The sequence below is a fragment of the Xenia sp. Carnegie-2017 genome, unplaced genomic scaffold (genome assembly GCF_021976095.1).
Source record: "Xenia sp. Carnegie-2017 unplaced genomic scaffold, XeniaSp_v1 HiC_scaffold_22, whole genome shotgun sequence".
NCBI classification, from domain to species: domain Eukaryota; kingdom Metazoa; phylum Cnidaria; class Anthozoa; order Malacalcyonacea; family Xeniidae; genus Xenia; species Xenia sp. Carnegie-2017.
The window spans coordinates 427206-442719 of record NW_025813485.1 but is presented as its reverse complement, the minus strand read 5'-3'; the positions used below and the strand labels follow the sequence as shown (position 1 = coordinate 442719).

The window sequence follows — 15514 nt, the reverse complement described above, 5'->3', positions numbered from 1 at the left end:
TCACACACCACCTGCGAAATCGTTGAATTTTTAACTTTACATCTGTTAAAGTTTTATTAAATAATATACGACGAACAAAAATAATTTCATAAATAAAAGCCAGCTATATAAAATATACTTTATATTATTTCAAATAAAAAGACACAATTGAATTTTTTGGGAAGAAACACTTTTTTTATGGTTGAACATAACCATTATGATCAATCAAACAAGTATTTACTGTGATAATATATGATAGTGTTGTTGACCAATAGATCCCAACTTACTTTAAATCTATTCTTTATCAGAACAAAGATTGCACATCTTTTCGGCACGACTTCTGAAGAAACAATACTTGCTTGTAACGATTGTGATAACGTATTTTAGCTAATGAACAAAAATTCAACGCTACGTGCATGCAAAGATATTTCGTGCAATGAAAAATCACGCTAATGAAAAATGAAGTTCTTTATTGATAAGTCCCATGTATGAAGTACTAGCTACTTAGATTATTTAAGTAATTTTGTTGGGTTAATCGTTGTGTGAAAGAGCATTTTTGTATACAGTATCTCATCTAGTTCTTAACTATTACATTATATTCTTGTTATTTTTTAGTCTTTGTCAGTTTTAGCTATGTAGCTAGATTATTTAATCAAGTCATATAAATGAGTAGCACTCTTGATGTAAAAATGAGGTAATTTCATGTTTTTAAACTGACAGTTTTCTTGTTCGCGTTGAACATCATCTAATGTTGAAACACCAGTGAGGACCAAGAGTGTGGTTGTATTACAACGATTACCAAATAAAATATCTGTATCAAGACTAGAAAAACATGATAACAAAGATATACACACATACACAATGTTACTAAAAAGTAAGAAATTTAGTAATCAAAAGTAGTTTCTAGATCCAACTTACTTATCACCAATCATGCATGTTTTCTCTGGATCAATATCATGTCTAAAAGAATAACTTAGTGTTAGATTGTTTTATTGCAAACCAGTAGGGTTACCAGCTCGATAAGTAAGGGGGATTGTATTGAAATAAATTGGTTTTAACCAGGGAATATCGTCAGATGTTTGAAGATGTAGATCGTCCAGGATAGTAGAGTCCTGGGAAGGATTGTTGGTCTCGATGTTAACTGACGTTTTGAAAACCCTTGCGGCTTGGTCACCAAGTCACTTGACTCTGAAGATGACTACCGCTAAGGGGATTTTATTAATATATGCATGTATTTTGGTATTAAGTTCTTTTGAAATCAACTGTTTCTTAGGAATTAAAGGATGCATAAATAAGTATCCTCCACCTTACTCATGGAACTGACGACATCACTGATACAAACTTCCTTTCATCATGCTCTTTCTGTATTTTATTCATAACTAAAGATGTTGATTTACCAAATCATTTCCACATAAAGTAAATTGTCTGAACCTCGGAGTATCGTTTCATGTTTGTGGATGCAGATCGTCCTGCTTAGTAGAGTCCTGGCGTTAGGCATCTCCGCTAAGATTCTCGAAACGAAAACGGTCCTTTCCAGGACTCTACAATCCTGGGTAATCTACATCTACAAACATGTTATTAAGACATACTTATGTTTAATACATTCCATTAATAATGTTTCAGGTTTTCCAACTACAGTTGCCTTTCTCTTTGCAGAAATTTCAGTCGCTGTTACTAGGCAACCAGTTCCTAGGAAAAAAATGGTTATCTTATAAAGAAAAGTATTCCATGTCATAACAAGTGAATAAAATCTAAACTTGAATAGTGTTCACGTTCGTTAGTGTTCATGCAGGATTGTTGGTATGCAGGTTCGATCATTAGCCTATACAAATTCTATAACTCTCAATGATGTTAAGGTTCGTTAGTGTCAAAGTTTGTACACGTTCAAACTCAATATTGCATTTAGCCTTCTCGTTAAACATTCCTGATGTTATTATGACTATGTTTTATGTGTTGTCAAAAGAATGTGCTGCTAACAGATGTTTATTGCTCAACTATTGAGTTCGTAATGATTGTATTTACCAGGTGCAACAAATCCATTGTCAGTCGGAAAAATCATGTCTTTATTAGTGGCAACAAAATGAACACAATCTTTCAACAGATAGTTGATAGCTTTATGGAGTTTGTTGTAACTGTAGTAGGCGTCAAAACCGTGAAGAACACAGCTAACCTAAAGATTTCAAAGCTGATTCATCAACGACATTTGCTAATAATTGATAACCTAAATATACTCTGTCTCTCTACCTCTGGATCTAAGTCATAACTGCCAACAAGGTCTATATCGTAACCTTTCATTTCATCGGGCTAAAAATAAAGAAAAAACGAACATTTCAAACAAAAAAAGTCCAGACATTTCAGATCTTCATGAATTGACTGATAACAGTAGAAACGACGCCTTGCATGAACAATAAATTAAAGAAATGTAATCACCATCAAACATATGTCTTATTAAATGATCAGTTAAGATTAGGAGATTTTTGCCGAAAGTCAACCGTCAACTTTCAGAACGCGTGCCTTTGTTTGCACTTACTCCGTATAAGGTCAACAGTGCTTGCGATGGCACGTTGTTAAGGCCCGTTCACACGATCCAATTTGTTGGATCCTGAACACATATAAAGTTAGCCTCCGACAGTCGGATCCGTCAATCTAAAATATGAATGCGTCAATGCTCTATTTTCATCCGACAAGATCAAAGGAAGCCTATTGGCCAGATTTCATAGATTTGAAGGACTTGGAAACAAGAACAAAAATACGAAAAACATAGCGATAAATGTACTGGATAACAGAAATGGCTTTTCAAACGACTATAAACATCTAAACGAATATGAAAAAATATCGGACCGTCTGAACAAGAAACTACCGAAACAATCAGATCCGACATATGGGATCGTGTGAACGGGCCTTTAGATAGAAAGAAACCTCTAAACATAACGAAATAAACCTAGCCAACGCAATGTAAAAGTTAGAGGAACACACATGTAGAATTTCTTTACCTATCATTCAAATCATCCATCGTTACCATACATATGAAACCACCTAGATTGCTGAACACAAAGAGTTGGTTCTAAGGGATGCGACTGTACCGTGCAATTTTTTGCTTAAAAGTGGGGGAGGGATGGGGTGGCACTTCCCCTTGCGATAGTAACTCCTAGTTAATTATACTTAAATATGGCATAGTGTGTTTTTCTCATAAATTTCTTGAACTAGAGCGCTAAGAAAGCAGCATGTAGAAAAGGAGGAAAACGTAAATCAATGTTAAGTTATATTGTAAACATAACTACCCCAGATCCAATATGTTTGATATTTTCATTCACCAGTTCTTCAACTAAACCAGGTGCCCCAAGAACGTACACCTTACCACACAATTTTGCGACATACTTGATATAATATGCAGCCGCATAACTAGATGGATAAATTTCATCCTTAAAATATAAGAGAATTTTGCAGTCAAAATTTCTATTTTAGAATGATTGGTCCATTTATACATCAATAATAATGAAGACGTCAATTTACAAATTAGAATGATTGAATGAAAAGACTTGAACATGCAAAAGATTTAAACTAGCTTCGTATTGAAGGTTTAAAGAGCTAAAAATAGCAGTTAAGTAAAATAGAGGTAATATTAGAGCTTAAAATTACTAAAATGGCGATAAAGGTAGTTGGAAAAGAAGAATGACAAAAATTGTGGAAATGGACTTTAACAAAACGAACTCTACTGCTAAAGCCACTAGTTGAGAAAAAATGTGAACAAGTCAAACTTGTATTAAGAAGAAGATCATTAAAGGATGGTAGTTGAAAAGATGAAAAGATAATCTGGATACAAGATCAAAGGAAGCAGTATTAAAGAAATAATTTCAAAGATCAGCTGAAAATTGAGAAGTAAAATCATGGCCATAAAGACATTTACATAGGGATGAAAAAGAATAAAATAGTTGGTTAACATGACACTTCCTTCAAGTTGAAATTTTTGCATAAGAAATAGTGATGTGATTTAATTTAAGTTACTAAAATTTGTGAGCAAAGAATACCTCTTTTGCTTCAATCTCTAGACGAGAAAACTTTTCAAGATACTGTCTTCTGGATTTTGTGTTATTGTTTGATATAAAAAATACTCTCTTTCCCTTAAAATGAAGATAAATGCTTTATCTATATTTATATTCACATTCACAAACATGAAGATAAATGCTTTATTAATATTTCAGAATAGTCTTCATTTGCTGCAAAAGTTAATTACCAGTTGACGAAGATGTTTGATGAGTTCTGGTACATAATGAACAATATTATTTTGTTTCCAAAGAACTCCTGCAGGAAAAAGTGATGGAAAGAAAAAATGAACATCATTCAGAGTTTCATACAATCATACATACATTGTTCATGATCGATAAAATAACATATTTAAGCACGTTCTATATGAAAACATGCAATAAAATCGAACAAATTGGGTCTGTTTGTGAATTTGGCATCAAAGGACATTTCACCAAATTTTAGTATCTGGCCTGGCCGGCCAACATTACAAATAATGATATTTTACCATCACAATCAAACATAAATGTATCGTTGGATGCCAGAAATTCACCAATGTTCTCTTTATTAAGCAGTACAGGGAAAGATGTCATTGTAAATTGTTATTTGGTTTAAAAAATTTATTTTAATAGCAAATAAAAAAAATACGCAAAGTATACAAATGTTTTTCTGCACATTTTCCATCTACGACAATGATATTTCGTAAAACGACGTTGAACATCGTACATCTCTTCATGTGACGTACAAACTGTGCTGTCATAAAACCAGCAGTCAGGAAAGTCAAGAACCATACAATAACAAAAAAACACAAAACAACATTTTAAAAAATTTTTTCTGTTTGACTTTGGCCACTATACGATTTATGTCATTCTCCTCGATGGTTTAAGGAAAATGCTGAGTCAGCTCAAGTTAAATGAATCAAAGGTGAAATGGCGTCAAATTATTGGAAATTGGAATTACTTCAACGTTTAGAGCGCAGAGATCGGCTGGAATTCTTGTCTTTTAAAGATCTCATAAAGTCTCGTAGGTTTATATTGATTTGTTTTATCATTTATGTCGTGTAAAACTGTAATCTCGTATCTCTATCATGATGATTTATGATTGTATATAGTTTATTTAATTTTTATGGTATTCTTGTTTCCTCCCAAACAAAACACACAATGCTTTTATCATTTCAGTAGTGACTGGAGAGTAGAAATGTATTCTATAAGATTTGTGTACACTTTCTATCTATTACTACGAAATATTCAAAATGTTAGTGACGTTTCAGCAAATATAAATAATAAAACAAGTTTCTTTTCATCAAATATATTTCAAAGGTTTTTTACTATTTGCAATGAAAATTTCATCATGTACATTAAAAATAAGTAGAAAAAGTATTTCACACAGAAATAAATATGACACAGAAAAACATTTCATGGAATTTTTCTTCATAGTTCAGATAATAAAGGAATTTTTTTTCTTCAGATAATAAGTTATTTGATAATGCCGACATTCTTCAATCTAAGATTGTTCAACTCGAAATTCAGACTCTTCAAATGAAACAGGTAAGTTTGTTTATTGAAATGTCAGTGTATGTTTAATTTTTCATTGTTATTAATGGTCTTGTTTGATTCCAGGAAAATGCAGATCTTCAAGAGAGAGCCTCAATTTCAGGGTACTCTTTTATGTTCAACGAATCTAGTCTTCATGCTCAAGTCCAATACCCTAACATACTATAGTTGAGATGTTATTTTTATTTTCCAAATGTTTTTATGTCTTCACAAATATTTTTGTTATGAAACTCTATCTTGAATGGTAATATTCTCTTCTTTTTCAAATTTCTATTTTTGCTAAATAGAAATAGCTTTTCTTATAGTTTAAGTGGCACATTCAACAGTGACAAAGTTCAAGCATTTGAGCAAAAGATTTACAAACTGCAAGAGGAATTGACTGTCTTACATCGAACCAAAGGGGAGGTAATATTTTATATGTTTAACAATATCAACAACATCATAATATCAAAAATATCTTGTTTGACTTTATTTAAAATATCTTCTTTAAAATTGTTTTCTATTAAACTTCCAGTTTCAAATTTAGTACCAGTTTATCAGTTGCAAATCACTTATCTCAACAAATACAGGCACCTTACAAACAATTTATTTACAACTTTAAACAGAGGCATTCTGCTTTGAGTCAATCCAGGAACCATACTGAAAACAACAAAAACTTTCATACCCACTCTTTGATATTATAGTCTACTGACCAATAGGTTTACTATAATAAAGATATAAAGTTGTGATGTTATTTTTACTGCCTTGAAAATCATTCACATGTCTATATATAACAGACATTTCTCAAGTCTTTCATAACTGTTGTCTGTGTGATATTTATGTGCTTGTCTAAGTCAATTCCATGCATAAAATTGCATATTGCAGATGAATATATACATAATTTATTATTTCACATTTTGACTTTCAAAGGTTCATCAGGACAGCCCATGTACCTTCTGTACAACTGCACCAGTGCATCCTCTGTACCACTGTATCTTCTATACCACTGCATCTTCTGTGCCACTGTATTGCACATTTTGAACTACTGCATCTTCTGTACCACTGCACCTTCTGTTCCACTGTATCTTCTGTACCACTGCACCTTCTGTTCCACTGTATCTTCTGTATCACTGTACCTTCTGTACTACTGCACCTTCTGTACCACTGTATCTTCTGTACCACTGTACCACTGCACCTTCTGTTCCACTGTATCTTCTGTACCATTGCACCTTCTACACCACTGTACCTTCTGTACTACTGCACCTTCTGTACCACTGCACCTTCTGTACCACTGTACCTTCTTTATCACTGCATCTTCTGTACCACTGCACCTTCTGTACCACTGCACCTTCTGTACCACTGTACCTTCTGTACCACTGTATCTTCTGTACCACTGTACCTTCTGTTCCACTGCACCTTCTGTACCACTGCACCTTCTGTACCACTGCACCTTCTGTACCACTGAACCTTCTGTATCACTGTATCTTCTGTATCACTGTATCTTCTGTACCACTGTACCTTCTGTTCCACTGCACCTTCTGTACCACTGAACCTTCTGTACCACTGAACCTTCTGTTCCACTGAACCTTCTGTACCACTGCACCTTCTGTACCACTGAACCTTCTGTACCACTGAACCTTCTGTTCCACTGAACCTTCTGTACCACTGCACCTTCTGTACCACTGAACCTTCTGTACCACTGAACCTTCTGTACCACTGTACCTTCTGTACCACTGCACCTTCTGTTCCACTGAACCTTCTGTACCACTGCACCTTCTGTACCACTGCACCTTCTGTACCACTGAACCTTCTGTATCACTGTATCTTCTGTATCACTGTATCTTCTGTACCACCACCTTCTGTTCCCTGCACCTTCTGTACCACTGAACCTTCTGTACCACTGAACCTTCTGTTCCACTGAACCTTCTGTACCACTGCACCTTCTGTACCACTGAACCTTCTGTACCACTGAACCTTCTGTACCACTGCACCTTCTGTACCACTGAACCTTCTGTACCACTGAACCTTCTGTACCACTGTACCTTCTGTACCACTGCACCTTCTGTTCCACTGAACCTTCTGTACCACTGCACCTTCTGTACCACTGCACCTTCTGTACCACTGCACCTTCTGTACCACTGCACCTTCTGTACCACTGCACCTTCTGTACCACTGCACCTTCTGTATCACTGCACCTTCTGTACCACTGCACCTTCTGTACCACTGCACCTTCTGTACCACTGTACCTTCTGTTCCACTGCACCTTCTGTACCACTACCTTCTGTTCCACTGTACCTTCTGTACCACTGCACCTTCTGTACCACTGAACCTTCTGTTCCACTGCACCTTCTGTACCACTGAACCTTCTGTTCCACTGCACCTTCTGTACCACTGAACCTTCTGTACCACTGAACCTTCTGTACCACTGTATCTTCTGTACCACTGCACCTTCTGTACCACTGCACCTTCTGTTCCACTGCACCTTCTGTTCCACTGAACCTTCTGTACCACTGCACCTTCTGTACCACTGTATCTTCTGTACCACTGCACCTTCTGTACCACTGCACCTTCTGTTCCACTGCACCTTCTGTACCACTGTACCTTCTGTACCACTGTACCTTCTGTACCACTGTACCTTCTGTACCACTGTACCTTCTGTACCACTGAACCTTCTGTACCACTGTATCTTCTGTACCACTGCACCTTCTGTACTACTGCACCTTCTGTACTACTGTACCTTCTGTTCCACTGCACCTTCTGTTCCACTGCACCTTCTGTTCACTGCACCTTCTGTTCACTGCACCTTCTGTACCACTGTACCTTCTGTACCACTGAACCTTCTGTTCCACTGAACCTTCTGTACCACTGTACCTTCTGTACCACTGAACCTTCTGTACCACTGAACCTTCTGTACCACTGTACCTTCTGTTCCACTGCACCTTCTGTTCCACTGTACCTTCTGTACCACTGTACCTTCTGTATCACTGTACCTTCTGTTCCGCTGCACCTTCTGTACCACTGAACCTTCTGTACCACTGCACCTTCTGTACCACTGTACCTTCTTTATCACTGCACCTTCTGTAACACTGTATCTTCTTTATCACTGCATCTTCTGTATCACTGCACCTTCTGTACCACTGTATCTTCTGTACCACTGCACCTTCTGTACCACTGTATCTTCTTTATCACTGCACCTTCTGTACCACTGTACCTTCTGTACCACTGCACCTTCTGTACCACTGTACCTTCTGTACCACTGTACCTTCTGTATCTCTGCACCTTCTGTACCACTGTATTCTTTATCTCTACCTTCTGTACCACTGCACCTTCTTTATCACTGCACCTTCTGTACCACTGTACCTTCTTTATCTCTGCACCTTCTGTACCACTGTACCTTCTTTATCTCTGCACCTTCTGTACCACTGCACCTTCTTTATCTCTGTACCTTCTGTAGCACTGTACCTTCTGTATCACTGTACCTTCTGTACCACTGTACCTTCTGTACCACTGCACCTTCTGTATCACTGTATCTTCTTTATCTCTGTATCTTCTATACCACTGCACCTTTTGTAAATGTACTCTTGGTTTTTTTAACTGCCATAGCAAAATCTTGTACTTCAATGTCACTAACTGTGTAATCGATTCATTTGTTTTCTTAGAATGCGCAAAAAGTGATTGAGTTGAACAAAACAATTACAAAGAAAGACAACGATTTGTCATTTAAAGAAGCAAAGTAAGGTTTATTTCTTTTCTTCAAAACATATTTTGCTTTTTATTGTTTTTTTAGAACTATTAATTACATGGACTGAAAAATTTAAAACTGGTTCCTCTCAAAACAACAAATCTAGTTCCTCTCAAAAATGCCTTAATCATTTCACTTTATTTGCTTTTTAACTTTCTGTTTCGAAGATAGCTCAAAATTATCACTTTAAAAGTGTATCATTGGTTGTTTTTTGTTTATCAAGGCTTCAAGATTCACATATTAATCTTGAATGTATGAAAACAGAAACAAAGAGATTGGAATCGACGATTATGGAACTGGAAGCTACAAATCAAGTAAATAGACTTGAATGTCTTTACTGCTTCATTGTATTTCACTCGATGATAATACATTTGTACGACGGATCTTTAAAGATGTTAAAAGATGAATTGCAAGCCCTACAATTGGCGTATAACTCTCTTGAGATGAAATATGGAAGAGTGCAAGAGGACAATCGAGAGTTGGTTGGTGATAATATGCTTTCTATTGAATATCTTTTAAAATTTTTATTCATTTTCTTCAAGAGGAGAAATACATCTTCATTTAAAATTGATTTTTTTTCTTAAGTTAACATATTCACATACATACATGCAGTTATTAATTCATTTGCTTTTATATCAGTAAGAAAAAATGGTTTGCGGTAAATGAAATACGATACATTTTCAGGTGGAAAGATGGATGATAAAGAAAGCGAAAGATGCTGACGCGATGAATTTAGAGAATGAACAACAAACAAAGTATTTAAAATATTTTATCTTTTTCTTACCTGCATTTTCAATATTTCATGTGTTTTTATAGGAATCAATTTTATTTCGTTGTGTTTTAGAGCTCGTCAAGACAGATTGAGAAGAGATTTAATGGAAGCAGCTAAAGAACCAGTGACTTTACCACCAAGGTAGGATTTATCAACGTACAATGTTTGAATATTCTTGTACCTCTTTACTTCTTCTTAAATGAAATCTCGATGATTTTGACAAATTTATAATTTAATCAATTGTTTATTATTGTAAAAAATAATAAATATTATTGTCCTGCAAAAATGCGTCAAACAGCTTTTAAAAGTAAAATGAATTTAAATAAAATCAGCTGCACCTAATGTTTGGCCTGTAACTTTTCGTTTGGTACAAATGATTTTATTTAAATAAATTATATTTTTAATGAATATTGCATGCATTTTTCCTGAGCAATAATATTTGTTCAAAGATTACGATCCCAGTCAGGAAATCGATCCCAAAGACTGTATTTATTATTGACAACAATAACGTGCAGTTTGTAAAGTTCAATGTGTCATCCAAAAGATTTTCTTTACTGAGAGATGTGATGACGAAATATGTCAACGAAAAATTGCTCAATGTCATACGTAAATGGGTTCCGTCAATGTGGTAATAAAGTTCGCGTTGGATATTTTGTCAAAATTTCAAAACGTACGAAATAAATGCTCAAAATAAAGAATAGAAGAAAATGTGTGTGTGTGCAAAACCAGCGACAAAACTTTAAATAAATGGAAGAAACCAGACATGTTATAACGTATGAAAATTTATGGGAACTGTGATTTTTATTTGTTTAGATCACCGATGTCATCTTTTGACTACAATGGAGATAACCTATCTAGTCCTTCATTTTGTTTTTCTACAAGTATACCATCGGTACCTTTACATAAAGTGGTAAGTGTTATTTGTGTCATTTATTTCTTATTTTGTTATTATTCTATCTTAAAATGTAGTCTTTTTGAATGATATAAAAAGGTAAATACGACAACAATTATTTTCTATTTGCATTATTTTCTGTTGTAAAACTGCAATAATTCTTCATCCATCAGAAACAAAATTTTTTTTATCACCTGTGAACTACGAATAATATGTTGAGAATTATCTTTAGACTCCAGCCAATCACAATCGAGGTTGCACCATTATTGTTAAATAACATGTTATGTACGTCTTTTTGTTATTTCAGAATGCTCATGATGGCGAAGTGAACACGGTTGGTTTTTCTCCCAACGGACAATTTTTTGCCACCGGTGGATCAGATAAACTCGTCAAATTATGGAAAATAGGTAACTAAGTGATCATCATAGGGTATTCCAATCATCATAATTAATATAACTCAATTAACCATTGTAATCATTATTGACGTACCCATCAATGTACCTTCATCATAACCATCAATGTACCTTCATCATAACCATCAATGTACCTTCATGATAACCATAAATGTACCTTCATCGTAACCATCAATGTACCTTCATCATACCCATCAATGTACCTTCATGATAACCATCAATGTACCTTCATCGTAACCATCAATGTACCTTCATCGTAACCATCACTGTATACTACTCATAACCATCAACATGTTTCAGTTTTCATTATGTTATAGATTAGAAAGAGCTTTTGTTATTATTTCAGTTGTTTCTTTTGAATTAAGAAGAGAATTGTTTATCATTTATGTTTATAAGATAAAACATGTGAAGTCATTTCTAAGATTTATGGCTGTAATGCTGGTGTTACGTCCATTGAAATTGATTCACAGGTAAAGTTAATAATTTTATTGCAATTTCTAAACACAATGTGTGTGTATTTGTGTGGAATCAAGAAAGAAGGCAGATATGACAGAGAAACTAGTTGATAAACTTAAATGCAGATACTGTATACGAAAACTTGTTTGTTTCAGAAAAATCATTTCATTCATTTTTTTTTCTGCAGGATAAATTAATTTTAGCTTCATCAAATGATTTTGCATGTCGAGTTTGGACCTACGGCGATGGTAGACAACGAGTAAGTAAGTCATAAGGTCGTTAAATGATTTCTCTTTCTGAAAAATTTATTTTTAGAAAAACTCCATTTAAGATAAAAATATAACACATTTAGCACACTTTGACTGGTCACGGAAATAAAGTAACAAGTGCTCGATTTTTTCTCGATTCAACGAAAGTCGTATCTGGAAGTCATGATCGCACTTTGAAAATTTGGGATCTCAAAACAAGGGCTTGTAAGTTGCTTATTTTTAAATTGATTTACAGTATTTGAATATCAAGTACAGCAAACTTTCATTGTTTTAAGGTAGTCGTACTATATTTGCGGGCTCGAGTTGCAATGATCTAGTGACAACAAGTTTGGCTTCGTAAGTATCAACATGAAGTATTGGAAGAGTTGAATATTGATAAAGAGAGAGCATATTCAGGGGTGGAGAGAGCTTGGTGAATGTATGGGGGAGGGGGGGGCGTAGTGAATGGATGGTGGGGGGAGGAGACATGATGCATAGTTGGTGGTCGTTGCGTCTTAATTAAGTTTGATGTATTTACTAGCTAACTTCATGCGTTTAGATTTACTCGCTTTTTTATTGAAATTAATATAGTTTTTCCTTTTACTGGTGTTTAGGAATGTTTAAAAATTGAAGATTCTTTAATGTTTATTTATAAGTGATGAGATTGTAATCAAGGACAAATAGCAACCAAACGAACGACAAGGTGCAGTTTACAAAATAAACTGCTCCGACTGCCACGCCTCCTATATCGGGGAAACTGGCGGGAACTTAAACATAAGACTTACTGAACACAAACAAGCTGCAAAGAAACAAGACAAAACCAATCACATTGCAGAACATCATCGACTGACAAAGCACAACTTTGACTGGGACTCAGCAAAATGCATTACTTACAGCACTGACTATAGACAACGGCTTACATTAGAAAGTTGGTATACCAACTTGGAACAAAATCCACTGAACAGATCACAGCAATTACCGGCACCTTACAAACGACTTATTCAAAACTTTAAACAAACGAACAATTGAGCACATTACTTTAGACTAATCCACGATAACAATACACAATTGTTCAAACACCCACAAATTTCCTGTACACACAATACGATGACGTATGAACCAGATAACAAATACGGCAAACCTGACGTTTATTCTTCATTTCAATCTGAAGATGACTACCGCTAAGGTTTTCAAAAGGTCAGTCAACATCAACACCAACAGTCTTACTCGGGACTCTACTAACCTGCATCTACAAACATATAGAGATTATAACTATTACATTTTCTGTTATTAACACATTACCTATGTTTGTGGAAAATGCGTAAAAAGATGTAAAATATTGGGAAGTGTGAATGTGTTTACTGTCATCATCTGATGAGTTTTTTTTAATATTTCCTTTGCAACTTTCTGTGAAATTTATTTCCAGAACAACGATAATCAGTGGCCATTTTGATAAGAGAATTCGATTTTGGGATTCAAGGTAACATCGTCAGGGTTGATTTTTTTGCTTTTTTTTGCAATTTTAAGTAAACGTAGCAAATGGCAAGTTAAAAAAACGTTTCATTGAACTTATTTCTTCATGGATAATCAACATATTCGATGATGATTTCATGCCGTCGTCTTTTATGTGTTTAAGGTCAGACACAAGTTCTAATGAGATTGTATTGTCAGGTCGAATCACATCATTATCTATTTCTCCTGGTGAGTTAATTTTAAATGGTTCCTTCCCTTCGGCTCTGGTGCGCAGTATTGATGGCTGTACTTGTGTTCATTTACATTGCACTTTGAAAATAGAAAATTTGATGTTGTAGATCGTAATACTTTACTTGCTGCAACAAGAGGAGATGCTTTAAAACTGATCAATCTTCGAATGAGTCAAGTGTCAGGAACACTTAGGTACTTCAATTACAGTTTTTTTAAGCCAGAGTACCCTATTTTTCTTGTACTGTGCAACTGCCTGGATCATGTGATTTTGTTGGTGAAAAAATAACAATCAGGGCTTGGGAAAAAATTGAAAATTTCCCATAAGAATTAAAAGCGCGTCGTGTATCGCTCACGGTAGATGTATGTATGTTGGTATAAATAGGAATCTATATTATATCTCAAGTTTAAATAGTTGTCTTTGCTTTAAAATCTATGCAATGTTTGCGAAAAAAAAGTGGAAAGGCCGTTTAAAAAAGTTGAGTTACGTTTGGTCCAGCCTGTTGCGTTATCTTAACGTATTCACTTAGATCCACTCATGCACACTATGACATTATGGTGACATGCAAATCACAACTCTCTGATTTATTTTCTTTCTCTAGTGCGGATGGTTTAAAAATAGCTACAGATTGCACGAGAGCCTGTTTTAGGTATAATTGATAAAAAATATTTGTTTTCTTTATTTCTTTAGGATATTAATTTATTGTTGAAGTTTTTTAATTCTTACTATAGATGTACATACGTTAATTGTACGATAAGTTAATTTTTTCACTTAAAAAGTCATTCATTAAACTTTTCATTATAAACTCTCCGATTTATAGCTCCTCGTATAAAATATCCGAGTATTTTGAATATAATGAAGTATTAATTTTTTAGAACACTTGTTTGGGAGCACATTTTGCTTATAAGCTCAGGGCTAATGGTTATTCATGTTTTATGATATGCTGTTTGCGCAGACGCACAGTGATGAAGCTGTTACTAAATATACTGAACAAAATTTAACTCATTGTTATAACTTAATGTTGTTGTTTTTTCGCTGTGATCTACTTACAGTGCAGATGGTAATTATGCAGCTTGTGGTTCACAAGATGGTAGTATTTTTATATGGGACACAACAACATTGAAGACAGAGAAAGTGTTAAAAAGTAATGGGTAAGAATAAATATTTCATATTTGTGCTCATATCATTCTCAGCATATGTTTCTATCTAAAGTATTTGAAAAGTTAACGAATATTTTAGTCATTTGCAAGTTAGTTTTCAACGATTTAAAAAGTGCAAAAGTCATTTCTTAGTTATGTTGACATTTCAAACCTGCATGTTCTTCTATGTGTTTGATTTTACAGTGCTGCAGTTGTATGTTGTGGTTGGCATCCTGATGGACGTTCTTTTGTAAGCTGTGACAGAAATAAACAAGTCATAGTATGGTCATCCATGTAATCCATACACTCGTTTTGCATTCAACCAAACATTACTATATTCAATCTCTCACAAACAGCGAAGAATGTCTCGTGAAACTTTTTTGATACGTCTAGTTTTTGAAGAGTTAACAGTGAAAAGTAGAACTCCTAAAAGTGGAAATAACGTTTTAGCAATTGTGTATGATATTTTGCAAATTGATGTGATAGCACCTAGAAATGAAAATTTTTCAAAATAATATGAAATGACCTATGATACATACTTTTATGCGATTGATTTCTTCATTTGTGTTTGTGCACTAAAACTGCACTTGTGCACAAATCTAAGCTCCTAACGTCA

At 34.6% G+C, this 15514-nt stretch overlaps 2 protein-coding genes across 6 annotated transcripts; one reads left to right on the top strand and one right to left on the bottom strand.

Moving 5' to 3' along the window:
* Positions 1-432: 432 nt before the first annotated feature.
* Positions 433-4652, bottom strand: LOC124446453 (glycerol-3-phosphate phosphatase-like). The gene is made up of 9 exons (XM_046997309.1): positions 4511-4652; positions 4214-4281; positions 4008-4100; positions 3261-3401; positions 2224-2283; positions 2002-2149; positions 1569-1668; positions 898-939; positions 433-801 (listed from the first exon to the last, which is right to left on the bottom strand). The coding sequence occupies exons 1-9, from the start codon at positions 4593-4595 to the stop codon at positions 624-626; spliced, it is 915 nt and encodes a 304-aa protein (XP_046853265.1). The 5' UTR covers positions 4596-4652; the 3' UTR covers positions 433-623.
* Positions 4653-4718: 66 nt separating this feature from the next.
* Positions 4719-15436, top strand: LOC124446452 (autophagy-related protein 16-1-like). 5 transcript variants are annotated; one of them, XM_046997305.1, is made up of 21 exons: positions 4719-5025; positions 5470-5549; positions 5622-5659; positions 5849-5960; positions 9194-9267; positions 9500-9590; positions 9669-9758; positions 9961-10031; positions 10121-10189; positions 10862-10958; positions 11248-11347; positions 11750-11823; positions 11997-12068; positions 12162-12282; positions 12354-12414; positions 13484-13537; positions 13694-13758; positions 13869-13953; positions 14361-14408; positions 14812-14910; positions 15103-15436. In XM_046997305.1, exons 1-21 carry the CDS (start codon positions 4932-4934, stop codon positions 15194-15196), a joined length of 1689 nt encoding a protein of 562 aa, XP_046853261.1. In that variant the 5' UTR covers positions 4719-4931; the 3' UTR covers positions 15197-15436. The 5 variants fall into 5 exon arrangements, with proteins under 5 accessions (XP_046853261.1, XP_046853260.1, XP_046853262.1 ...); XM_046997304.1 differs by having other exon boundaries at positions 5843-5960; XM_046997306.1 differs by having other exon boundaries at positions 4721-5025; positions 5861-5960.
* The last annotated feature ends 78 nt before the right edge of the window (positions 15437-15514 follow it).

What these genes read in the sequence shown, in the direction of transcription:
- LOC124446453 (XM_046997309.1), bottom strand. Translation starts at nt 4,595, where the DNA reads ATGACATCTTTCCCTGTACTGCTTAATAAAGAGAACATTGGTGAATTT. An exon ending in TCAAACATATTGGATCTGGG is followed by an intron (nt 2,284 to 3,260) that starts GTAGTTATGTTT and finishes CTTTATTTTTAG; the next exon opens with CCCGATGAAATGAAAGGTTA. An exon ending in GTTATGACTTAGATCCAGAG is followed by an intron (nt 2,150 to 2,223) that starts GTAGAGAGACAG and finishes TGAAATCTTTAG; the next exon opens with GTTAGCTGTGTTCTTCACGG.
- LOC124446452 (XM_046997304.1), top strand. Translation starts at nt 4,932, where the DNA reads ATGGCGTCAAATTATTGGAAATTGGAATTACTTCAACGTTTAGAGCGC. An exon ending in ATTCGATTTTGGGATTCAAG is followed by an intron (nt 13,538 to 13,693) that starts GTAACATCGTCA and finishes TATGTGTTTAAG; the next exon opens with GTCAGACACAAGTTCTAATG. An exon ending in TGCACGAGAGCCTGTTTTAG is followed by an intron (nt 14,409 to 14,811) that starts GTATAATTGATA and finishes ATCTACTTACAG; the next exon opens with TGCAGATGGTAATTATGCAG.